The sequence below is a fragment of the Molothrus ater genome, chromosome 5 (genome assembly GCF_012460135.2).
Source record: "Molothrus ater isolate BHLD 08-10-18 breed brown headed cowbird chromosome 5, BPBGC_Mater_1.1, whole genome shotgun sequence".
Taxonomy (NCBI): domain Eukaryota; kingdom Metazoa; phylum Chordata; class Aves; order Passeriformes; family Icteridae; genus Molothrus; species Molothrus ater.
Genome location: NC_050482.2, coordinates 30,952,525 through 30,979,025, shown reverse-complemented (window position 1 = coordinate 30,979,025; position 26,501 = coordinate 30,952,525). Strand labels below are relative to the sequence as shown.

Below are 26,501 nucleotides of genomic sequence, written 5' to 3'. Positions count from 1 at the left end.
TTGCATTCTCTAGTTTTTATTGCGATATTTTTCATTTCTAAGTAGACTTCATAAAGCTTATCCCAGACAGAAGACAAATGTATATAATCAAACTATGTATTGGTCAAAATACAATATAAATGCAAACACACACACAATAATTAAAGCAGAACTTTGGTATAAAAAACCCAGCATCATACATCAGACTGATTAAAATGGTGACTTGAAAAACAGTAAAGGTTAAGGGAATATTAACACATACTATTATGCTGATTTCAAAGCATCTCTGATCCTCAGAGGATTTTGGAAACTCCAGGTCTACAGAGACTGTATGGATAATGGGAAGCCTAGAATTCAATGTGTAATTTTCTCCATAGGTATCTAGGTTATTATACCCATTTTTTTTCTGTTCAGATATTCAGCCATGAAATTATGTCAGTCACTGATTAATTACCCCAGAAAAATAAGATTATGAAATCTCCATTTGAAATTCTGTAAAACTACTGAAAGCACAGGTTTGAAGAATCTTAGTCAAGACCTAACTTCCTCCAGTACAATGGGGATGACTTTCTGAGGGATCCACATCAATGCTTAGCCCCAAAAGCAATGGTTCCTGTAGATATGAATTATGCTACACCTGGAAATAAATGCAAACCATACATAGTCCAACACAAACAGAACTCAGGCAATTCAGGCTTGATCAGCTCTCTCAGGCACTTTGTGTATGCTCTGCTTTGTCCTTTGTGAGGACTGTGCTTAGGTTTTAATCTTCTCGAAGTGATGACACTGATCAGGAAAAGGCAACACACTGTTGTCATCTTCAGGCACCTTGTTCCTCAGTGACACCTCAGAAGCAGGACCAGTGGGCTGGAGATTTATCACATGACTGAATACTTCCCAGGAGGAAACTACAGAATGATGGTCAGATCCAAAACATTGTAGGCATGTGAAATAAATAGGTGGATTGCAGGAGCCCAAGTCTACAGTCAAATAAGGGCCCTGTCAAAGGCTGCCAAATTCTGGAGGTACTTGGGATTACGTCCTTCTTTCAGCTGCAGCATGTCAGGCACTTGAAATTGGTGCTTGTGCTGACATTTCTCCTCCTGAGCAGTTCAGTGCCTCACGGCAGCTCAAGTCTCACCAGAGTCTGCTGCCCCACTACAGTCAAATCATGTATTTCCCGAAAAAGCTTCATACATTGACAGTCCTCTTGTCACAAAACATTTTGGAACACAGACCAGGAGAAGGCAACCCTGATCATCATACCTGGTCCTCCAATACCAAAGACAATGAGGACATGAGCAGCATGTTCAGGGCATAAAGGACTCAAGTCACAAAAGCTTTCCCACCACTGGAAATGATAACCACCCAAGAATTTCAGGAGGTGCTCAAAAGCAAATGTGGCAGTTACTAAATTTTGGGTTTACCCATAGTTATTAAATCTAGAGCACAGAGCTGTAGTTCAGGTGCCCATCTTTTAAAATAAAGTGTTGAAGATTATCAAGTTCATTACTGTGTATCGAAGACACCAAAAACATGAAGATTTAATGGAAAGATTTATTCAATGGCAACAAAATTTCAGAAACCAAGTCCCAGTCAGTCAGAGTGAAAAAAGCACATTGAATTGTATTTGACAAGTCATTTGGCATACTAAATTATCTTTCTGGAATAACAGGTGAGCAAGCACCATTTTTAGTCTTGTTCATTTACCCCATTTACTTCCATGGAAGACGGCTCACAAAAAATGTCTAAAAAATTAATTAATACGCTTGATAGATTTGCCCTTTCCATGTGCACTGTGGGCAAAGACTAACTCCAGATGTTATTGAACAATCAGGCATTCATGTAATTTCTCACCCACCCTTACAAATTAGCAGTATAGCGATCTCTGTTCTGAAAGTCTCTGTAAGCACGTTTTGCATCTGCCTTGCTATGTGGGATTCTTCCAAAAGGTTCCAGATCATTGAAGCAAGCATCAAAAACTTCATCCACAGCTTTTTCTGCTGTTTCTTTGCTAACTTTTCTAACAGCCAGAATGGAACGAATTGCTCTGTCTCGTACACAAGTCTAAAGTGAAAACAAAAAATCTGTCATTATTAGTGTAACCTTTTTCCATATTTTGTCAAGTATTAACTCCTATTATATAGGCAACAATTTTGTATGAAAGAAGAGTCAAACAGTGCCTGTAGTAAGCACTAAAAGTACATTTTAGTTCCATCCTGTGTAAACTATCTGCTTTAGTTTGCCATGTACACATAAACCATGAAATAATTAAAAGACATTTAAACCATGAAATAATTAAAAGACATTCTTTAGAACGGGAATTAAAATACAATTTGGCATTTTTTGTAGGTATTAAGTGTTTTAAAGCTTGACCTGGACACAAAAAAAAAGTCAGAAAGAAACAGACACAAATACCAGTTAGGTTCTTTACTGAACTGAAATGTTGTATAACAATGGAATGACTTCTCTACTGGCCTTCATTTTGATTCTCTTCTCTTCATGGTAACTTTTTCTTACAGTTTGTTTGCCAAAAGACCAAAAAATATGCAAACATCATCTACAACCTAACTGCCACTCTAAAATGAGCAACTACTTGGGTCTCTATCTGTAGACTTCATTACTATTCACAAAAATAATTCCCACAAGACTTAATGCACATGATTATTTAGAAATCTTCTCATTTTGCTTCCTTCAGTTTTCAATAACTTTTTAAGAGTGTCAACCACTTAAAGTGGATAAAGTATTTCCACTACATTTCCTGCAAGCCCTGCTTTTTGTTTGGTTTTATTAGCCATCCATTGTCAGTAGTAATGCTTTAAAACCTGACTAAATGTTCAGGGATTTCACTCCAATAAAAATAACAAGGTGGGAAAAAAAACCTAGCATCGACCATTAAGCGTTAGTTAGGAGGAAACAGCAACTCTATGACATCTATTTCTCTTTCTAAAGTTTTTAGCTATGAAAGCTCAGAAGGCTAAAACCAAATAGGTAACGCAACAAATTATTAGATTTTAATAGCCACAGTTTTTACCTGATGGTGCCCTTTCAATCCAAATTTAAACCTGGCTATTTCATTCATCAAAGTACAGTCTCCACTGAGATTAGCAGCTCGAATCTATTGAGAAAAATAAAAAATCGCAAGATCAGAGAAACACATGAAAATACAAAGTCCAAGAAATTGTAACAAACATTTTTCTTCTACACTTCTGATGACTGTTGGTAGGGGATATTCCCGAGGTCACTTTAACTTCTTAAGCACCTGTTACTACCATACCCTTTACATCCACCTCAGCCTCAGTGAACTACAACAACCTTCAGGTTTCTCCAGGAACTACCTCTCACACATCCCTAAAATATAAATAAATGAGCAGTAGAGATTATATGTATGTATATAGATGAACTGCTAGAAGAACATGGGAAGTAAGATTATTCTCCTCAGTCTATATCAGAATCTGTTACAGCAGTCAGGAAGAAAGGCAGATACCTTCCAAAGACTACAGATGCAATACCAGAAGAGCTGTAACTCATCTGTTTTGCAAAAACCTACACTTAAATGAGCATGTATGCTTTAGCTTAACTGTCTTGACCTCTACACTAGAATTTCTTTTGTCTGCTAAGTATTTTATACCCTACACAGTCTGTTAGGAAATGTAAATAAATCCTGATTTCCTGTAATTAAGTACCAGAGTGAAAATAAATGCATGGAAAATATGAAAAAGTAAGAATTAAAAAAGCTGTCAACAAAAAAAAAGTAAATACCATAAAATTAAGTAATCAAGACCTGAAATGAACAAATAATCCTGACAAGAGCAAAAACAGGCACAATCTTGAATAATTAGTATATGACAGTTAATAAAGTATATTATATATATAAATAAAATATTTGATAAAATAAGGTATATGACAGTTAACAACTAAAAATTATTGTATTGAGTTTACAGGGCAAAATGTTGGCAGTGAGGGGCCTCCCAGGGTGGCTTCTGTGAGACTGTAAAGTGGCTGAGCCTATGTCAGACAGAGACTGTTTTAACTGATTTTAAAACAGACCCACCATTACTGGTGCTGATTGTATCTCTGTGACAACGCATGCAAGAAAGGATTAAAAAACCTGCAGGTCAGCTGTGACACAGAGGAGTGATGAAAATGTGAGGGAAACAGCCACACAGACACTGAGGAAGGGTGGGGAGGAGGTGCTGCAGGCCATCAGAGACGACCATGGAGACAGAGGTTGTCTCCCTTTAGTCCGTGAAGGAACACAGTAGAGCAGATATCCACACTGCAGTCCAAGGAAGACATCATGACACGAGAGACAAACATGCCCTGAAAAAAGCAGCAGCCCACAGAGAGCCCATGCAGGAGTACATTTTCTGTCAGGAACTGTGGGCCTTGGGGGACCTATGATGCAGCAGTCCATTCTTGAAAGACTGTAAGCTGTGGAAAGAACTCAAGGTGGAGCAGGTCTTGAAGAACAGCAGCCCAAGGGAAAGACTAATGTTGAAGCAGCTCATGAAGGGCTGTATTTCGTGGGAAGGGCTTCAAGCTGGACTAGGGAAAGAGTGCAAGGATGAAGGAGCAGTAGAGACAAAGGGCTATGAACTGACCACAGCTCACATTCCCTGGCTCCCTGTGCCACATGGCAGAGAAGGAGATAGAAGAATCAGAAATGAAAGAGTGAAGCTGAGCCTGTGACAAACTTTTCTGTGACAAAATGATAGATTACACCAGAAATCAAATAAAAGCATGCAGATTCATACACACAACACCTGTGTCACATACACAAGAGGAATCCCTCCCAGCCTGTGCTCCATTTAATTTCACCTCCTGAAGTGTCAAGTGTTAAGGCCCTTAATACTCAAATGTCCTCTGAAACCACAGAATCATAGAATGGTGTGGGTTGTAAGGGGACTTAAAGATCATCAACTTCTTTACTCCCTGCCATGGGCAGGGACACCTTCCACTAGACCAGGTTACTCAGTACCTCATCCAAAGGTGATGGATTCATAACTACAGTGTACTAGATGAATGTTACAGGAAAAGACAAGTTTGTTGTTAATCAAAAAAACCTAAACAAAACCAAGGTTACTGTGATAATCACCTAACATATCATGACTTGCATGGGATAAAAAGAATTCTATAAGCATTTGATAACCACGTGAATATGTTTTCACTTCTAACAACTCTCTTATTTGTCAATAACCACTTCTTACAGTGATCACATTCTACTTAGTATGACATCAACTTACTAATATTTGTGAAAACTAAGTATTTGTTTTCTGAACAAAACTATTTAGGTTGACCTGACAGAAAGGACAAAATGTATTAACAGGATTAAAACAAATTAATTGTGTATATTAATTGTGTACAGACCATGTAACGCAAAGCAGCCCTAATAACCAGCAATAATTAATAAAATGACAACATTAGAAGCACTTTAACTTACCTCTGAACATGCTAAGTGTTTGACATTTTTAAACCAGTCAACATGTGCACGGCAGTGATCAAATGCATGAATCAATTCATGTGTGACCACCCGGTTCATATGGGACTGTCGGCGAATGTTGTTCTGACACAGAACAATCTGCAGAAGAAGAGATATAGGTAGTCTTTTTACTAAGTTTCAACACCTCCCTTACTTCTAAGACACACACCACAAGCAGCATTTAGGGTCCTTGGATTGATGTTTTTCAACATTAACAGCCTTATCATGCTGAAGTGTACTAGTTCCAATGCCATGGAATATCTTTCATTTCTCTTGTTTTCATGATTAACTCAGTATGGGTAATTAAATCAGTATGGGTAGATTTAATCGTAGCCACAAACCACTAAAAAATTGCAGTCCTTTGAAAGAGTACTATGTCCAGCACCTACCTGAGATGTGGCAGCATCAAAACCTCCACCGACACAGCCATCACAGTTTTCACAAGAAAAGTGACGGTCGTGGAAGACAGTGCTGAAAGGCCCAAACAAACAAAGTCACAGAAAAGAACTTAAAAAACTTCACTCACTACTTATCACAGTGACATTACTACATAGAACAAGACAAATTAGTTTACATACCAACCAGATTGCTTCAGAGCCTCAAGAAGAAGTCGAGCATATGGATCTAGAAAAACATTGCTGCAATCAATTTCTCTAGACAAAAGTTTTGAAAATCATCTATAAACAAAATATAGACAGTCAAGGAAAAAATCAAGAAAAGCTCTATACACGCAAATTCATACTTTGCAGTATTTAATCCTATTGCAATGCAACTGGCATCTGTTACAGATCAGACTATGTGATATAGAATCATAGAACAGTTTGAGTTGGAGGGGAACTTAGAGATAAAAAAGCTCCAATCCCCCTGCCTTGGGCAAGGACACGTTCCACTCGACCAGGCTCCTCAGAGCCCCATCTAACTGGGCCTTGGAACACGCCCAGATGGTGCAACCACAGCTGCTCTGGGCAACTGTCCCAGTGCCTCACCACCCTCACAGTAAAAAATTTCTTCTGTGTATCTAGCCTAAATTTGCCCTGTTACAGTTTGAACTCATTATTCCTTATCCTATCACTGCAATTCCTGATGAGGAGTCTCTGTCTGGCTTCCACATATGCCCCTTCAGACACTGGAAGGCTGCTCTGAGGTTTCCATGCAGCCTTCTCTTCTGCAGGCTGAACAACCCCAACTTTCTCAGGCTGTCTTTGTAGGGGAGGTGCTCCAGCCCCTTTACCAACTTGACAGCCCTTTCTAGACTCACTCCACCAGTTCCATCTTCTTCTTATGCCGAGGGCACCAGACGTGGCTGCAGTACTACAGGTGGGGTCCCAGGAGAGCAGAACAGAGGGGGAGAATGACTTCCCTTGATGTATGGCCATGGTCTTTCTGATGTAGCCCACAATACAGAGTAAAAGCTGTTCAGGAATCAAGTCACTCCTGACAATATTTAATTACTAATAAACATAAATAAAGCGGCCTATAGTGACCATCGTTGTTTGCTGTCAACACGCACAGTCCACATCAAACAGTGCAAGGGGCACAAATATTGACAAATCATCTCAATTTCTCAGGAAAAAGAAAGAAGTACAGGAGAAGCTTCTTTTAAGAAAAAAAGCCTCTCTCTGCCACTTTCGAAATTGTATTTTAACTTAACCGAAATCAGCGTGTTCCTAAATCAGCAGCCGCACCCCGCCAGCGGCTCGGGCCCAGTCCGGCGGCCGCGGGGGTGCTGCGGCAGGAGGGCACGGCCCTCCGCGGGACCCGCGGCCCAAGGTCACCGCCGCTGGCGGCCGCGGGCGCCCCGGCCTCCGCCTGGCACCTCTCCTGCGCCGCGGCCGGGCCCGCGGGAGGACGGGGAGCGCTTACTCGTTTCCAGGGTGAGCCTCAGCATCAGCTGGCACTTGTTATGGAAGGTGAAGAGGCTGCGGACCAGGAAGCTCTGCGGCTTCTTATTCCGGTCCGGGAAGAGCCGGTAGCCGAAATCATCCTCCTCCTCCTCCGCCCCTTTCTTCTCTGCCGCCGCCGGCGGCGAATCCGCCTCCCCGTGCCCCATGTCCGGCCGTGCGGGCCCGCGCCTGCCGAGGGCCGCGGGGCCCGGGGCCGCGCCAATCGCCGGCCGTGCTCCCGGCACGTGGGTGGGGGGCCGCGCGCGCAGGCGCAGTTGGCTCCTGGCGCGGGGGCCGCGCGGCAGCCTGGGAGCGGGCTGGGCAGCGCGGGAGGAGCCGCGGCGCGGCGCAGGTGAGGCCAGGGCGGGAAGGGGCGAGCGCGGCGTGCGGTGATCGGGCGGAGCTGTCCCGCAGCCGCATCCCCACCCCTGTGGGCCACGGGCGGCTTGGCCGCGCGGGGTGGCGAGGCGAGGTGTGGGGAGCACACCCTGATGGAGTCAAGGCCTGGCTTGCAGCTTGCGGGTGGTGCAGAGGCGGTGCCGGGGCTCGCAGGGGCTGCTCTGCCTCGGGGCCTCCTGCGGGGCGGCCTCGGGACCCGCTCCAGGACCGGCCCGTGCTGCCGGCCGGGCCGCCGGCGTGGTGCGGCCGCTCCAGGGGAGTCGCTGGGAGCAGCAGCCTTCGGGTGTTGGGAGGGCTCAGCTCTCTCAGTTGAGAGTCGAATAAAAGTGCCCTGAAGGTTTAAGGGCTGCGCCGCAGAGGCTGCTGTCAGTGCGTGCGTTAAAGTCGTCGCTAAGTTGTGTGCGGCTAGTTGGTAACGGAACAATTTGACTTTATACACTTTAGCAGGATGCTTTAGAGTGGCAGAGAATAAACAGCCAGACTTCATGTTAGGTTTTCGCCTGCGTGAGAATATTTAGTCAGACATAGGAAAAAGAAAAGGTCAATAGATTACAAGGTATTTTTTGCATATTTTTAAGTATCTTGTTCTGCCTGCCTGGAAATGCTAAGCTGTATGGAATATTTGATGTGTCCCTGCCCAAGTTGCACGAAATTAACAGATTGAATATTACAGTGGTAATTCGGCATGGGACAACAGTTGAAGGTGGATAAAAACATAGTAAGCTGCTTGACTGGAAACGTGATGAAAGCTATGTATTTTTGGCTTCAATGAAAGTTTATTTCTGTTTTGTTTCAAATAGACCTAATACATTGTTCAGGATAATTATGTCACCACCTGTGCCTGAGCTAGGGAGAAACTGCTGCAGCAGGGCATCTACTTAGCTGCTTATTCCTAAGCATGTGAAAACATTTCTGCTTTGGTAGCATTAGTTCACTAGTAATCGTGCAGTGGGTTTTTCCATCTCTTTGAGACCCTTGTCTGTAATTATGGATGGCACGTTGTACCACAGAAATCGTTAGCTTTTTTGGCTCATAAATTTTTATATTGTTGTGCTACTAGGTTATTGCACAGGTGTGAAAAATAACGTTAAATAACGCATATTAAATAGCGTAGATCTTTTTCTTCCTTAAAAGTTTTATGTGTAGTATCTCTACAAATAGCTTATTTATATTTCCATGAGGCTTTAACAGATCCTGAAGCTTGCCATCAAGAGGTTATAGTTAGCAACCATTCATAACTCTTTGTCTAATTTTGTATTTAGCTTATTATGAGTTACTTAATCATGACTGTTTTCAAAGCATGTTTGCCTCATCCTTTCTGATTTTTGTGCTACGAACTGTAGACGTGTGGGGTTTCTTTTTTTTCTGAATTGTAACCAAAATTTTTAAGGTTACATATTAATTGTGACTTGATATTTTTGTGATAATAAAACTTCTTTCACTTAAGACAACAAAATCTCTGAAGACAATCAAGTGTTAATAATTATTAAACAGTGTTGTAGGGACTTGCTTGCAGTTTCAGGATTACCATTGACTTGTTGGGTGCTTTACCTTATATTTAGTTAGGAAAACGTGAATTGCTGTTTGTTATAATATAGTTTGTTTTATCTGAATAATATGGCTTCCTTTCATTTTTTCAAAGACATTTCAACTGTGTTTCCTCATTAGTCTCTTAATGTTTAATGTTCCTACTATGCTGTTGGGAAGTCTGACTAGCATGTAAGTCAGACTTGTTAATTTTGAAGTAGCTAGCTTCCTTCACTACATACTTCCAACTTCTTTTTAGAAGGCTTTTTTCCTTGAATTTTGGCAGGTTATGATGAGTGCACCAAGTAAAGCGATAGAGCTGCAGATGCAAGTGAAGCAAAATGCTGAAGAGCTGCAGGATTTTATGAGAGAATTGGAGAGCTGGGAAAAAGATATTAAAGAAGTGGATTCTGAACTCAGGAAACAGAGTGGGGTCCCAGAAGAGGTAAGAAAACACAAGACCAGTGTCAACTCAGCTATTCATACTGTGTTTATAATAATAATGTTTTGCATTAGCAAAATTACATTTTTTTACTTAAAATATCTGAATAGAAGGCATAAACTAATCCATGTGTTCTTCACCTGAAGTAAACTACAGATTCCTCTGTAAACTGCACCACCACCAGAGCTGTGGGCCAGTAGCACCTGAAGGTGATAAGGCCAGTAAATTTTTTATCAGTTCTGGGTAGATCTATGAGAATATTTCTGTTTGCAGCATCAGTATTGGTAATTTACTGCTGACATTTAGCATATTGAAGTGATTCTTTAGTGATACTCTGCAGACAGATGTCTTCTAAAACTCGGTTTTATATCATACATGTAATATTTACTATTAAGTGTTTAAAGATTTATGCTTGTAGTTCTTAGTGGTTTTGTAGAGCTCATGAGAACAGCTTGCTAGATGGATTTCTAAAATAAAACTAGCCACTAGATAGATATTCTGTCTAGGTACAGGTGTTGTAGATTCTTCAGTGCAAGTGATTTCCACACATCTGTTTTGTAATAAGTTACTTAATTCTATTTAGAATTTGCCACCAATTCGAAACAAGGCTTTTAAGAAAAAGAAGAAAAGCAAAAATAAAGTCCCTTCAAAGATAACCTCTGAGGAAAACAAGAAAAACAAGATCAAGTCGTATGATTATGAAGCATGGGGAAAACTTGATGTGGTAAGTCTTAAGATTTGCTTTGTTGCCAGAGTCTTGTCCCCACTTGATTCTGTGTTAAATAAGATTTTGTTCCAGTGCTGAGAATCAGTCCACTAGTCAGTATCTTAATGTGCTGGGTACTGTATCAACATAGGGTAGCTTTCTCCCAAAAAGATTACAAATTTAATATTTGGAATATTCATAAATACTTGGTTTTTTTATTGACTGTGCTTTCATCTAGCAGATTGAATTTTAGTTTAAGGGGAAAAAAAACTTGTTTTAACAATAAGCCTATTAAAAGGTCATAATTATAATAGAATATAAGACTAAGCACAACTGTCAGTATTGGAGGACACATTAATAAAATCTTACTTGTATTATTTTGCACTGTTAAATTATAATGAAGACAACATTTTGGTTTTTTGTTTCTGATTCCAGGATAAAATACTTGAAGAACTTGATAAAGAAGATAGTACTCATGATTCTGTATCTCCAGAATCAGACTCTGAAGAAGATGGAATTCATGTAGATGCTGAAAAGGCTCTTGCAGAGAAGGAAAAGGTTATAGAATTATAGATATATAGTAATCTATAAACTATAGAAATCTAGTATCTTTGGCCATTATTGTCTTGGCTGCAGTGAGGTCCTTGAAGGTGTGTGTGAGGTAAAAGTTGTGTCCCAGAGGAGGCAGAAATGAAAATGTTGACTTGGAAAGCAAAGATGCCAAACCTAGTTACTGAAAACTTAAAAAAACCTTATTTGGTAATTTAAGTAGGTATGTATATGCTTGTTGCACGTTTCTGGAAATGACCTAGAGATACTGAAAATGAATATTTTATAGACCTCTGTTAGAGAATATATCTTGAAAATTATTTAATATGGTGCGCTTAGAGTATATTAGCATATTTCATAGTAAGGCAGTATTTTGTGAGGAATGTTGAACAAAAATATTTAAGCATTTCAAGAATACCTTGTATTTTTCGGGGTTTTAATTAGCATGGTAGCTGCCAATATACAGTAACTTGCTGAAAATTCTGAAAAATGCTGAAAAACTTGCTCTTTTCTATTCACAGGGTAATAAATACTTTAAACAAGGAAACTTTGATGAAGCTATAAAATGCTATACTAGAGGGATGCATTCTGATCCGTACAATCCAGTATTGCCCACAAACAGAGCATCAGCTTTTTATAGAATGAAAAAGTAAGACTTGCATTGTTAAATCTGTGCTATTTTTGTACTTGAAACGCTACCTTCAGATTTTTGGTCTAGTTTTAATTCTTGATTTACGCATCATGCTGTGTTGTTGCAACCTGCCTTCCAGTTTCAAAGTAAAATAGGAATCACCAGGAGAAGCGATCTGGTAGTCTCCCTCATCAATTTTTCCTTGGCTTGCGCACTAGCAGTTCACCATCTTCTGTGTTAACAGTGTAAGACTTCAAGAAAAAAGAGGAAGAGAAAGTTAAATTGCCTTTCACATCCAGTGAGCTCTGTTTCTAAGGCTTTGATTTGTTTTGGGTGAAGAAAGGGGAGTTGGTTATTCTTCCTGTGGCAGTAGAGATTCTTTACTGCTGTTAGTGTATTCAGAATCAAGAAACGTGTAAGTACTTGGTTTGTGCCCCTTCTGAAGCATGTAAGATTCCCATCTTACAAGAACCTGGTGAGGCTCAGAGTAAGATGAAGTGCTGAAATTTTGGGGTTTGTAACCTAGATGTGTCCAAACTACTCATTCATTTTTTTGATAGGTTTTCTGTTGCGGAATCTGACTGCAATTTAGCACTTGCTTTAGATAAAAATTACGTAAAGGCTTATGCGAGAAGAGGGGCCGCTCGCTTTGCTTTGAAAAATCTTCAAGGTGCTAAAGAAGGTGGGTCTTTTTTAAAATTCTTTTCTTAAAATACGTACCAACTTGTGTGATCTGTTTCTTTAGTGTAGGAATTTAATTTTCATTTCCTAGAAACAAAGAAATATCATGTTGCATATTCTTCTGGCAAGGTAAAATTCAAGTAGCAAGTCCAAATTATAGCAGTAGATGTTAGTAGTTCTTGAATAATTCAGCTTTAACTGTTCTAGAATGATGTATTACTTGAAATATCTCGGACTTCTTGGGTAATTACAAAACAGATTTATCTCAAAAGAATGCTCTGCTTACTGGTCTGTGCTTCCTACCTGAAACATATTTTTCTGGTCTTCTGATAGATTATGAAAAAGTTTTGGAGCTGGATGCAAACAATTTTGAAGCAAAAAATGAACTGAAGAAAATTGATCAGGTAAAAAGATTAATAGACACTAACATAAATTAATACACCCTGTTCATATTATATGTGTCCATTTTTGTAACAAGAACTGATTCAATAAATTCTCAATAAAGATGCATTTTCTGGCACCTGAAGTTCACTGAGGTCAAAATCTTTAATGGCGTTTCTTTTGGAGAAACTCACACATATGCAAATATCAGTGTAATATTGGATCCCAGACTAAGACTGCATGTGTGCACCATCTGGTGTCTTTTTGGACTTTTTGTTGTTGGTTGGATTTTGGTGGGTTGGTTGTTTTGTTTTTTTTTTATTTTTCTCCAATTTTCTACCTCCTATGTTAATGCTTTTTTCAGTCATGTCTAGTATTTTGGTATAAGGAAGCACAGCACATGAGAGAACTTCTATGTTCTCTTGGTCATAAAACTGCATTGCTAGCCTGCTTGTAGTCCACTGATTTCTGTGGTCAACCAAACCAGAAAGTTGTTCTAAGAACAGAACAAAATACTTGTAGTGCAAGTTAGATTCTTTTCATGATAGGGAGAATGTTAATTATTATGACCTTTGGAGCTATTAGCTCACCTGTCACTTCTGTATGAATTTACATAGACCACTTCAACTGTGTTTTTGACAGTGCTTGAAAAATTTATTTTCAGAATGAAGGTGCAAAGCCTCCAGTAATTGAAGAAATAAATGATATGTGAATTGGACTGTATAGAAAGGTTCCATGAGTCATTTCATGCTGTGCTTCATAAGTTACATACTTCTAATTTACCAAGCATTATTCTGACTTGCAGTCCCTCAAAGAAATACATTTTCAAGAAACAAATTGTTTTTAAATTGTCTCTTCAATTTGTATTTAATTTACAACACAGGCACTTCTGTTAAAAAGCTTGGCTGATTTTCTTATCCTAAAAGTTTAGAAATTATTGTAATTTATGTTCTGAAAATGTTTAAGTGGGAAAATACTTACTGAAGGGAAAAATTATGTTTTTATAGGCTCTGTCATTGAAAGAAAAATCAGAACAGAAAGAGTTTGAAGATGCAGTCAGAACAGGATTAACAGATGAAGAGAAGCAGCGCATTGAAGACCAGCAGCTCAAGCAGAAGGCAATTGCAGAAAAAGATCTGGTAGGTCACAGGTTCTGGTGGAACAGGAGAAACCTAGCAAAGGAAAAGGTGCTGTTGTACTCTTAGTTATGCTGCTTTTAGTTATGCAAATGTATAAATTAAACCTGGTACCACCTTGAACTTCATACATGGAATGTCCTTGATGTTACTTCAAGTGTTTCCCATTTTGCCTCTAGGAAGGTGAGTGGGACAGTGAGCTATGTTTGGATTTGTCTAGAGGAGTACTTATAAAAGGTAGCTTTTACAGCCCAGATTGTATATGCAAAATTTCAAATACACAGTAAGACAAGTAGAACTTAACCTGCACTTTACAAAGATTCCATTTCTCCATTATTATAAGTTTCTTGATGCTTGCTTGTCCAAGGGAAATTGTGGACTATTTCTTGTTTTCAAACCTCTGATTACATGATGAATAGTAGTTATAAAAAGGACTTTGGGGGTGCAGGCAACAATGACAATAAAAATATATCTCTGGATGCATAGTCTTGACTCTCAGTTGGTTTATTGATTTCTCCCTCTCACCACTCTTTCAATAAATAAATAGCATTACCAACTAAACCATAATTTTTCTGCTCACTCTACCTAGCTATGTAACTCCTAACTTGTTATCATTATTCAGGTTTGCTATACTGGTTGTGATAAGTAATTCTTCAGATAAGAATGAAGGTATGCATTAAGGAGCAAGAGTTTGACTAGATCTCAGAAGAGAAATTTCAGTCCAATGCAATAGTTCATTGGCAACAGGGCTGACTCACTGCAGGCTTGTTCCTGGTGACATGGATCAAGTCTGAACTGTGGCCTTTCTGGTTTTTTGTCAGTAGAGTAGTAGCAGAGATGTGCAGCTTCAAATCAGTATTGAGAAGCAAAAGGTAATGTTAGTTCCCCAGAAACAAACAAAAAAGGAATGTAATTTTCTTGTATGGAGCATTGGTTAAAAAACAACAACAACATTTGGACCCAAGTAATATTTAAGGATAAGTTTTATGGAGCAGAATAAATAGGAATTTGTGAAGTCATAAAATCATATTGAAAGGGGAATTGTAAATGTTCAGCTTGTGTTTAAATTCATGAGGTACAGGGTAGGTTATCCTGCACATCAAGCATAAAGCTAAATAAGTTGTAGACTTACGAGTAATACGCTGTAACTGTCTGCCCTGATGTGGTTGTTCTTTGCAATTCATCTTCATAATGTTGTCACTCTCTCTGCAAAAAAAGGATAACAAAAAGTTAATTGCACTGAATTTTTACAATGCTGGTTTTTTTGTTCGGACCTAAATATTCCAGGGTAACGGTTATTTCAAAGAAGGAAAGTATGAGGCTGCAATAGAATGTTACACCCGCGGTATCGCAGCAGATGGCACCAATGCACTACTGCCAGCTAACAGAGCCATGGCCTACCTAAAGATTGAGAAGTAAGTGGAATTGCACATGCTGTATCGTTTGTTGTAAATCAGGAGGAATAATGATCCAGCAGATTTTCACTCAAGTTGAGTTATTGTCACTCCTCCTCATTTTTTTTTAGAATTCAGTATAGAATAAATCAAATTTAAAGCAGTAAAGGAGAGGGAACAAATCTGTATGTGTGATCTCAATGCAATTTGTAGGAAGCAAGTTCTGAGAGAATAAAATAGCACCAGTGTGAAATAATGGTTTCTGAAGTTCGATTTTCATTCTTTTATGTGTGCAAAATCCAGATATTCACCTTTCTGGAAGGAACTGTCCAAAGCTTTGTGTTTGACTATGAAACCCAGTCCACTACTAAACATTGCTCTGTAAAAATAAGTGAATTATAACTTCTGACTTTGGAGGGAATGAATAACAGCTTTTTCTGGAAATTTTTGCATTTTAAAATGTAAAAATGTTTTTTTTTAACTTCACTGATAGAGGCATATATGTGTTGCTTGTTTATTTTTAATTAAGTTTTATCCAAATAACCCAGAAACTGTATGGAAATCCATGCTTTCCAGCAAATTAGGTAAGTTCCATATGGCCAATTTTTAGGTGTAAACTTTGTTTGACTCTGTGATGATGTGGTAATTTAAAACATGTAAGCTGGTAGCATGAAGAGCAGAGGGCTATGTTGGTCATCTGTTTTAATGTGACATGACTGAGTATGTTTAGAGACAGTAGATTGATCTCAAATCAGGATAAGATGAGTTGCATAGATAGTATTTCTGACACAACACTTGTAATTTAAAGGACATCAGAATGCAAATAATCTTCTGTGAGATTCAGAGGAAGCAATATTTTAATTGAATGACCAAGCAAAAAATGGTTTCCCTATGATGAATCCTGTATCACGAGTCTTTACATTTCAAAGAATTCCAAACATAAAATGCAACAAAAGCCCATTGGTATTCTTACAAACTGCTAGTGCTGATGAGAACAGCAAATAAAAATTAATTTGCATAAATTTAATGATAATTTGAACATGGAGAAGAGGGATGAATGAAAATATTTTATTAAGCACATAGTGGAACCATGATCTAATGTAACAATATAAATGGGATGAGGAAATTTAATCTTAAAATGAAGCAAATGACATTAATGCAAGGATATTCTGAGTTCTCATTCTGAAATAGTTAAGGACAAGTCACAGAATTCCAAATGTAGAGAAATTTATTCTCATGCATAGTTGCTTCTCCTCTCTGGTATGTTTTCTTTGTTTGTAATGGTATTTCTGGTTTTCAGAAGTACAAAGCCATGGTACTAACTTGGATTTTAAGGCTGTTGTTGAATTTTTAAAATGGACTCTGCTCTGATAAGCTTTAATGTGGTTTTTTATCTTTGTGAATTTTGTAATGATGTGAATTTTTGTAATGCTAAAAAGAGTCAGCACTCTGTTTTGAGATACCAAAAGATACAGCTTAAATTTCAAGGTCCTAAGAAACCATACTTTATGCAAGTTTTTTTTAATTCACATTTTAGCTCAGTGATATGTTTATGTATGTAGGTAATGAAGATCTACCTTTATATTTTAATTGGTTTGGGCTGTTCTATCATCATCTCAATTGAAACTTCCTCTTGAAACTGATTATTAATTTTGTGCTACTCTTTTGCTGAGGTACAAAGAGGCAGAAGATGACTGCACACAAGCTCTGCACTTAGATGCTTCCTATTCTAAAGCTTTTGCCAGAAGAGGAGCTGCCAGAGTTGCTCTTGGGAAGCTAAAGGAAGCTATTCAAGGTATGATTTTGAGTTAGCCTAAATGTGGTAGGTAAGAGATCAGTATAAGGACATCCTGCTCTTTTTTTGTTCTAACTTACTGAGATTGTCATTGCAGAAGTTAAGAATGAAGCGGTTTCTCTTGAATTTCACTGAATATGTGTAAAAACTCTTGTGTTGGTGCCCACATAATGGGAAGACAGTTTTGTGTGAAATTACAGTTGTTGCTGTTTATGATAAGTGGTAAGAAATAGTTTGGAAAGTTTATTTAAAAGTAGGAAATTATATAGGCATTAGGATGACTTAAAAGGGGACAGTGAGGTAGATGGAGAACTGACTGAACAGCAGATCCTGGAGGGTCTTAATCAGTGACACAGGGTCTAGTTGGAGGCCTGTCACTAGTGGTGTCTCTCAAGTACTGAGCCCGTTGTGGTTTAACTTGTTCATCAGTGACTTGATGAAGGGGCAGATGCCTCCTCAGCAAGTTAAGTGATGATACAAAGCTTGGAGGAGCATCTGATACCCCAGGGTGCTGTGAGGCTTCCAGAAGGACCTTGAGAGATTGGAGAGATGGGCAGAGAGGTACCTTCAGAAATCCAAAAAGCAAATGTAGGGTCCTGCACCTGGGGAAGAACAACCCCTGCACCAGCACAGACTGAGGCTGACCTGCTGGGAGAAGGACCTGGTGGACACTAAGCTGCCCATGAGCCAGCAGTGCCCTTGTGGTCAGAGGGCCAATGGAATCCTGGGCTGCATTAGGAAGAGCACTGCCAGCAGGTCCAGGGAGGTGATCCTGCCCCTCCACTCAGCCCTGCTGAGGCACATCTGGAGTGCTGTGCCCAGTTCTGGGCTCCTCAGTGCAAGAGAGACATGGAGCTCCTGGAGTGGGTCCCACAGAGGGTGACAAAGATGATCAGGGGAAGGGAGCATCTCTCTTATGAGGAAAGGCTGAGGGAGCTGTGCCTGTTCAGTCTGGAGAAGAGATGACTGAGGGATGACCTCACCAGTGTCTATCTGAAGGGAAGGTGTCAAAAGGATGGAGCCAGGCTCTGCTCAGTGGTTCCAAGCAATAGGACAAGAGGCAACAGGCAGAAACTGATGCATGGGGAGTTCTGCTTGAATATGAGAAAGAAATTCTTACTGTGCAGATGATCAGGCACTGGAGCAGATTGCCCAGAGAGGTTGTGGAGTCTCCCTCAGTGGAGATATTCAAGAACTGTCTGAATGCCATCCTCTGCATTGCACTCCAGGATGGCCCTGCTTGAGCAGGGAGGTTGGACCCTGTGACCCACTGGTGGCTGGTCCCTTCCAACCCTGGCCGTTCTGTCACTTACCTGCCTTTAATTATTTTTGGAGCTATGAAAGGAAAATAGAAGGTGTACATTGTAACTTGAAATATCTACAGTTTCTATGTTGTTTTTCACTCAGATTTTGAAGCTGTTCTGAAGCTGGAACCTGGAAATAAACAAGCAATAAACGAACTCACGAAAATAAGAAATGTATGTATGCTTATTTCAGTATAGTGGAGTTTTGTTTGTTAAGGAGTTTTTTGTAAGGCTATAGTACTATAAGATTTTTATTCTTTATTACATTATTTTTCAACATATCTTGTATTTACTCATGAAACACCTGATCTTTTGGACAACTTGGCATTTTTTTCAGGAATTAGCTGAGAAAGAGCAGCAGACTCACCAAGAATATCCTGCAGTATTGATAAAAGAAACAGAAATCAAAAATATAGTGAAAATGATTGATAATCCATTACAGATTAAATCAACAGTAAGTTGTTATATTAATTGCTTTCTATAATGGTGGGAAAAGTAGAGTTTGGAGTTAAAATCTGCTTTCTATATTGTAGACTAACCCCTGATAGATAGCCTTGCTTGTGGAAAGCCAAAAATACATAAATTTGCTCTTTAGATATTTTTCAAGAACGTGTACACGCATGGAAATGCTGATGTTCACAGCAGTGGTGGGGTAAGCATTCAGCCTGCAGTACCACCCTCAGCAAACATGGTGTATGCATACATTTATAATGTGGAATAGGCAGGCAGCCCCAAACCCCTGGCTTGTGCCCATAGGTGACATTGCAGTTGAGAGTAAATGAGAGAAAGATGAGAACCTCTGGGTAAACTGTCCTTCATTTCTACTGCTGTTTACAGTTTTTACAGCAGCCATAGTGGTTTTAAGAGAAGTTGCCTCCTTGTGCCATATGCTGCTGTCACCTAGGGCTGCTTTCCAAGGAGCTTTGAGCATGCATTTTCATCCATGGAAACTGTAGGACAGCTGGATATTGGTTTTCAATAAGCAATGTATTTGGACTATGATTTATCAGTGGTTATAGTCAGATGAATGAGTTAGAGATGAAAAAATGTAATACCAGGTTTCTTTATGTATTAGGCTTCCTCTTTTAGTACATTTAATCTTTATACATTCAGCAATGAGTTGTGTAAATACAAAGAGTGCTTGTACTTTGTACATGTATGCACACATTCTGTTTGAAAACCTTTGTTTACCCTCATAAGTAATGTAATTCAGATGGATAGTTTTAATAGAAAGTGTGTGATTATTTGATCCTTTGGGAGAGAGGAGTACCATGTCCTCTCTACAACTAGAAAAATTATTTCTTTAAACCTAAATGAAGTAGCTGAAATACTATAGGCAGTTATATTTATTAAGTGTTCACTTCAGCTGCTAAATTAAACAAAGATGGTAGATTGGTTGTATTCCTCTTGTTATTTTGTTAAGGTAGAAAAAGTATAGCTGAAACATCTCTGCTTTTAGTACTGCCATTTCCTAGAAGTCTAAATTGTTGAGTGTGTTTAAGCATGTGCATTTGCATCAGTATTTCTAGAGCAATACATACTATGTTCATGTTCAGGAATGAAGTTCTAAAGTAAGAAGTGATGAGAGCTTTTTTTCTAAGACCTGTGATGGTGGTACTAGGTGATGGTCAAAAATAATGGGGTTCATGAAGCATTTCAGCACATGGTGGAATTAATTACCTTGGGATGTATGTAATTTGGTCAGACAGCAGGGTTGAGTTACAGATATTTATTAGATGAAAATTTTTAAGTTGTGGGCCTGTGTTGTTGGATTTTTTTTGTTTTGCTAAATCACAAAGCTGTACCACATACTGGGACAAAGTATATGATAGATCTTGCCTATTCAACCTTAGTGTGAAACAATATACATTTTTAATTATTACTGGGAAAACAGACTGCATATGGAGATCCATAAGGATATACTGGTTTATGAGGGTAAAGCAATAAAATTATCATATCAGGCTTCATGTAGATTTTTATGGTTTCTTGGTTTTGCCATTTACCTTTATGCAAAGTGTCTTCTCTGTGCACCACTGCAGAGGTAACTGGTTGTCATAAAATTATTTTAAGTTACACACAGCTGTGTCTGGAGTCTGTTTAAACACTTGTATTGAGCCCACATGTGACACGAGCTCTGTGCTCTGTTTAGAAGCCACTGCGAAGAATAGAGATCGAGGAAGTTGATGATGATGATACATCAGATGGTGACTTGCCCAGCACTACTTTAGTCAATAACTGGAGGAATTCAGTGAGTGTTGAAGCAACAGAAGCTCTAGATCAGGATGATCAGTTGACTACAGTTGATATTCCAAAAGCAAAGCACTTGAAAATAGAAGAAATCAGTGATACATCACTATCACAGTAAGTATAATAATTCTGATCCTCTTTTGGAAAGGTAAATGTAGTTGAAATATAATCTTACTTTCCAGATGTCTACATGTGGTGAGGTATTGAAGGCATTTTGGAGAATCTGAATTGAAAAAGCAATGTTGAAGTAAATATGCAGTTCTTGCACATTTACCTTTTTGACCACTCAGTGGTTCAGACAAATATGGTCCATTTAGTGTCAGATGGAAAACTCAGAATTACATTGCAAATATAAAGGCATTCATATTTTTCTGCATGCTGTACTCTTTCTCGCTTGGGTACTCCATCTTCCCTAGCTGTTTTTACAACTTTTATCTGCTGTTTCTAGAAGATATTTTGAACAGAGTTCAAGCATTCTTTGTACCCCAGTTATGTGAGAGAAAAGGAGCAGATGAGTGTCACCACCCTTTCCTCTGCTGAGGCAGGTGGTAGCTTCAGATATGCTCAGTTTCTAAGTCGCGCTGTTAGTTAGGCAAACTGAAGTCTGTCTTGCTGAAACTGGGCTGAAGTACAGAAGCTTTATCCTTGCTCAGTGTTAGAATTCATTGGCCACTTCATCAGCACTGCCTCATTCTGTTGATACAAAGAATCCTTGTCAAAGAACTTCTGTGAGAAGCACTGGCCCCACACACCTTTTCTAGCTCAGTTAGATGGATTTACTGTGAAGAGTTGAAGAAAAAAGTATATTCTTAGCCATTTCTTAATTTCTAAAAAATCAGTGGATTAAATGAGAAATTAAAGGACAAAAAATAGTTCTGCTGGTATCAGTGTTGAAACTAATTTATCCATTTGACATTGTTACTGCTTTGCATTATGAAATTACAGAAAATATGGTTGTTTTGGCAGGTATACATGGGAGAAACTTCTATAAAATGCAATTATTTCCAGAAAAAAAGTAGAGGCTGAGTAAATTTAAGTATTTGCAGATGTGTGGGGTTTTTTTAGAAAATGTGAAGAAAAGGAATTTTAAAATATCTGCTTAAACTAAAACACAATCTTTTCTAAAAATTTTTCAGTATTTTAGCTTTTATTGAATAGAAGGATCTCCAATTAGGTCTCACTGTAGAATTTCCTTAAAAGTTGATTTGATTATATGTTTCCAAATACCTTTGCAGGCTGCCTGTAAATGTGAAAAGAATTTCATCAACATTGCATCCATCTTCTCCTGCAAGCCAACAGAGAGAAAAAGAAATCAGAAGGTCATTCATGTCTGCTTCTCCAGTTCCTCCCATTCCTGCAAATTCTTTCCAGCTTGAATCTGACTTCAGAAAGTTGAAAGACTGCCCTGAAAACATGTACTTTTACCTGAAGGTATGAAACATAGAGTATCAAGAGTGTTTGGACAATTTCTTCAACAGCAGTTGAAGAAACAGTACCCCTTAGGTGGAAGGGATAGATACGTTTAGAGTGCCTCAAGTATACAATATTCCCTTTACTTGTGTTCATATAGCAATAAGCAATCTGATGCACATTTGAGTTTTGCTTCTTTTGTGCCTTTTTATTTGCTTTAAGTACAGTCTCTGTGTTTTTTTTCAAATATAGGCCCTTTTTTAAAGACTTTACATTAGTAACTATTAAATTATAATTTTCTAATGAGTGCTTCTAGGGTAATTAGACATAGCAACATATTTAAAATGAGGAAATGATTGAAACAGCAATCTGCTTAATGTGTACTTTTACTCACATATATTTTGAAAAAAATCACTTGACATTTTTTTAAGTTAGAAATTACCATTAGTAAAAAAACCCAAGCAAACAAGCAAAAATAGTTGTTTCATGTTAAATTCTGTGATTTGATTTTTTTGCTTTCATGCACTTCAGCATTGTCCATGACCTTCTAAAAATGCACATGTAATTCTCATGATTAGTTGTATTTTTTGTCTAAAATTAACTTTTAAAATTTTTCTATAGCAAATAGAGCCCTCACTTTATGCAAAGCTGTTTCAGAAGTCCTTAGATCCAGACTTGTTTTACCAGATCCTGAAAATTCTACATGACTTCTATATTGAGTAAGTTTAGCTCCTCCGTTGTTTTACATTACTTATTGCTGTTTTGAAAGGTTTGGTGGTTTTGTGGTGGAGAGAGGTTGTTTTCTTGTTTTGTGTTTGGGAGTTTATTTTCTCTCTAGGCCCAGCCTTGGGCTTACAAAATTGTTTCCAGCACACAGCATTACGTGAGCATAATGAAATAATTGGAATTACTTAGTAGTTGCTTCTTAAGAAGTGAAACTCATAATGAAAAACCAGGTAAAAAAGAAGTGAAAAAAATACTTTTACTGAGTGTTGTTGAATTGTGCTTTGCTAAAGAGCACCAGAAACTTGCATTAATTTTTATGAAATAACTTTTGTTCATATTATTGCGTGTGTATTCTGAGAGCACAAAGAATTGCCCATTGTCCTCTATTTTAACTTTCTAAAGCTGAGAAATTCAGAGGGTTTTGGTTTTATGCCACGCTTACTGTGATGCATTCAGACTTAATTATCTGCTAGCATTTTACAGTTGCCTGTAGCAAATGTGTATTGGAGACTGAGGTTCTGATAAGACAGGACCTGACAAGTTATTTTTGAAATTTCTATCCATGCTACCATTTGAGTCCTAAAGTTCATTTTGTCTGTCAGAGGCACTGTACTGCTTTTCTGAATTACACTGTGTGAGAAGCACACACTTGATGTTTTTTGGTGTTGTTTTATGGAGATAAGCAAGCATAAATCAATGTTTGCCTTTCCCTTGGTTTCCTTAAAAAGTAAAATATCCATCAAATGGGTGAAAAATACTGTCTTAGAGGTACAGTCCTGTGTTTGGTGATACAACATAAAAGGGCTAGGAAGCTGAAATTGTCCTGTCTCCCTCCAAAAAAAAAGTGAAATTATGAAAGAAAAATACTATTTGTTAGTATTTGTAACAAAGGCAGTGCCAGTTTACTGTTGACCAAAAAAATGTAAAATGAACACAATCTAGGAATTTTCTGTATGGATGAAAATTCAGGCAGCTGTAATTTGCTCAGATTTTTCAATGAACTTCCTAAGGCCACAGGTGCTGCTTCCTTTCACACTACGTGATACTTATAAAAATAGTGATGTTATAGCCAGGTGTAAGCTTTAAACCATGTAGTAGGTATTCTGTACATGACCAGCAGCCAGTTTGCATCAGTCTAGGTTTTTGTATATCTTCACTCTTGTTCAGTAGAACAATAATACCTACATAAAGGTTTCTGGATATTGACTTTCTGCTTTGTGAATGGACAGATGAAAGACAAAGATAGCGAATATGAAAGGGGAATTTTATTTGTCCTTTAATTTCTCGTTCCTGAATTCTTCAATATTGCTTGCAGCTACTGAATATTTCTAATCAACAGTGGTTATTTTTATATTTTTAATAATCTTCTTCAGGAAAGAGGAGCCATCACTCATCCTTGAAATCCTCCAGAGGCTCTCTGAATTAAAAAGATTTGATATGGCAGTAATGTTTATGTCAGGTTCAGAAAAAAAAAGTAAGTAATCTGGTAGTGTCTTTGTGATACTGTAGAATCTGGCAAAAATATGTAAAACTTGGCGTTACTCTTTTTTATTCTATGTAATAATCATTTTAGTTGTCTAGCTTTTTATTGTTTTAGAAGTTAATATGAATGTCATGTAATTTTTCTTAATCCTTTGACTCTTTATTTACTGTTTAGACTGGAAAACTACAGCTAAATCCTCTTATTTTAATCAGTAATACCACTGCATTTTATTCTGATAAAATAAGCTTTGCCATCTTATCAGTTTGTAGCTGGTAATATTACAAATTTATGAATTTGTATGAAATCCTACATCTGAGATCCAAGGTATCCAGATTATACAGTTTCCACAATTTACAACTATTTCTTGGCAAATCCTGACTTTTCTGTTGGCAAAAGAATGAGAACAGAATCTCTAAAGCACTTACCCTAGTTGTCTGTCCTGTTCTGGAGGCATCATCAGTCGTGTTAGTTTGCAATTTGTGTTGACATGGGCTTGAATTCATGGTTTCTAAAAGTGGGTTTTGTCTCAAACTTTTTCTTTATTTAGTGCACCAGACAGACTATGTAATAGTGAAACTTAAAAAAAAAACATTTCTCTGGGTCCATGTAAATTTAAATTCACTATCTACAGCTGAGTTTCACTAATTAGCATATACTTAAAAAATTCTGAAATGTGAATCTCCTTAAAATAAAATAACTTGACTTAACTGAAGTGCAATGCTTTCTGTGAATGGCATTCATGCCTTTTCCTGACGTGAGCTTTATCTGCTATTGGCATTAACGTTTGTCTTCTGCATGTAGTGGAATAGTGTCGAGTTGGTAAAGAAACTAAAAGCTCTCTGTTGCCTGGATTATACACTTGTTTAAGGAAGTGTTGCTAGGCAGCTCCTAGGCATTGAAACAAAGTGAGAGTTCTGCTTTGCTACTTGTGTTCATCCTCCCAGTAGTTCAAAAACGTATTTGTATTTCACCTCTAAAATCTATATGCCCCTTACTCTCACCAAGGAAAGAATTGGACTAACTTACTTTAAGAATGTGAATTACAAAAATAAGAATTCATGTTGGAATTTTCTTTTTCAGTTACACAGGTATTATTCAATCATTTGAACCACATGGGATTAAAAGATGCTTCTGTTGAAGAATTGGAGAAGAAATACGGCATTTTCTCTTAGCAAGATGGCTGATGTAAATGTCTAGATTTGCACCTTTTCATGTGGAAATTAGCTAAGAGGGCTGTAAAGACTGCAATTTTGTTGCTTTTTATAAATAATGAAACTCTTAAGCTTGGGTTAGCCAAATGGCAAGTGCCTGAAGAGATCATTATTTAGTTCTGAAGTACACTTGTTTTCCAGTACCTGAAACAATATGGATCTACATTTTCTTCAGTGGAATCCGTTTTCCTAAAAAACGGTTCGGCAGATTGCCATTCGGGATCTGGACTGTAGATAGAGATCTTTATTAAAAGGAAAAAAATATTTATATACATGTCTTTGTTTATCAAATGCTGTATATTAGAATTATGCATGGGGTTTTTATTTTAGAAAATAAACTGAATGTTGAATTGAAGATATATTTTTAAGGATTTTTTTATTAAGATGCCTAAATCACTCTTCTGTAAAGATCCATCACATCAGAATTTCTACTGTGCAAAGTGAATCTGAAGGATGATGGCAAGAAATTTCCAGATTTTTTGCTTGTGTTTATCTAAAAGTGAAGTTTTAGCATTGGTAGCTAAGAACCTCTGAAGCTATTCCTGTGAACCTCAACTGTTTGGACAATTTTAATTGCAGAATAGAGGGAAGACAAATACTGTAGAATTAAACAAAAAGTTTAAAGAAAAACACTTTCTGTCTTCTTTCAAAAGTACTTCTAAAACAATCTGGTGAAACTTAATCCTTGTGGATCACTTGTTCCTGAGTGGGTAAACCCGTTAAGATGATTCAGGAGGCTAAGCAAAATACCTCAAAAGTAGAAGAAGGCAAAAGCATGAAATTAACTGAAATTCTTAGGTAAGATTGAGCATGAGGCATGATAAATTACTTGTACTGCTCACATGACCAGGAGCAAATAACAGCACTTGTCAAGTATACTCTAACTGTAGTATCCAAGTGGTGGTGTAAGCTTACCTGCTGCCTCTTCCATCCTGCCAATTTGCTTTCATCCTGATTCAGCCCTTGTGCTGTGCTGATGCTTTTCTGAAAGTTTTGGTTTGGTAGTTGTGCATTTTTCAGAGAAATTATTAAATAGCTATAGCATTCAAAAAGACTTCAAACTCCCAACATGCATTAGTAGGAAAAGGTGTAAATGTTGTCTTCTATGCAGTCAGTATTAGAAAAACAATTTTAA

General features: G+C 38.0%; 2 protein-coding genes across 2 annotated transcripts; one reads left to right on the top strand and one right to left on the bottom strand.

Moving 5' to 3' along the window:
• On the bottom strand, nucleotides 1-7,676 carry ATP23 (ATP23 metallopeptidase and ATP synthase assembly factor homolog). Its single transcript, XM_036401338.2, has 6 exons — nucleotides 7,325-7,676; nucleotides 6,040-6,085; nucleotides 5,851-5,932; nucleotides 5,423-5,560; nucleotides 3,014-3,097; nucleotides 1-2,046 (listed from the first exon to the last, which is right to left on the bottom strand). Exons 1-6 carry the CDS (start codon nucleotides 7,509-7,511, stop codon nucleotides 1,843-1,845), a joined length of 741 nt encoding a protein of 246 aa, XP_036257231.1. The 5' UTR covers nucleotides 7,512-7,676; the 3' UTR covers nucleotides 1-1,842.
• RPAP3 (RNA polymerase II associated protein 3) lies at nucleotides 7,632-25,721 on the top strand. The gene is made up of 17 exons (XM_036401221.2): nucleotides 7,632-7,696; nucleotides 9,557-9,715; nucleotides 10,296-10,436; nucleotides 10,854-10,976; nucleotides 11,489-11,616; nucleotides 12,159-12,280; nucleotides 12,613-12,683; nucleotides 13,668-13,799; nucleotides 15,084-15,211; nucleotides 16,864-16,985; nucleotides 18,393-18,463; nucleotides 18,627-18,743; nucleotides 20,439-20,650; nucleotides 21,772-21,967; nucleotides 22,568-22,665; nucleotides 24,046-24,146; nucleotides 25,236-25,721. Exons 2-17 carry the CDS (start codon nucleotides 9,560-9,562, stop codon nucleotides 25,325-25,327), a joined length of 2,010 nt encoding a protein of 669 aa, XP_036257114.1. The 5' UTR covers nucleotides 7,632-7,696; nucleotides 9,557-9,559; the 3' UTR covers nucleotides 25,328-25,721.
• Nucleotides 25,722-26,501: the final 780 nt, after the last annotated feature.

Bases quoted from the DNA above. Each gene is read 5' to 3' on its own strand.
- RPAP3 (XM_036401221.2), top strand. From the start codon at position 9,560: ATGATGAGTGCACCAAGTAAAGCGATAGAGCTGCAGATGCAAGTGAAG. The intron at 13,800-15,083 runs GTAGGTCACAGG...TAAATATTCCAG, and splicing joins CAATTGCAGAAAAAGATCTG to GGTAACGGTTATTTCAAAGA. The intron at 24,147-25,235 runs GTAAGTAATCTG...TTTCTTTTTCAG, and splicing joins GTCAGGTTCAGAAAAAAAAA to TTACACAGGTATTATTCAAT.
- ATP23 (XM_036401338.2), bottom strand. From the start codon at position 7,511: ATGGGGCACGGGGAGGCGGATTCGCCGCCGGCGGCGGCAGAGAAGAAA. The intron at 6,086-7,324 runs GTAAGCGCTCCC...ATGTTTTTCTAG, and splicing joins GAGGCTCACCCTGGAAACGA to ATCCATATGCTCGACTTCTT. The intron at 3,098-5,422 runs GTAAGTTAAAGT...TTTTCTCAATAG, and splicing joins AACACTTAGCATGTTCAGAG to ATTCGAGCTGCTAATCTCAG.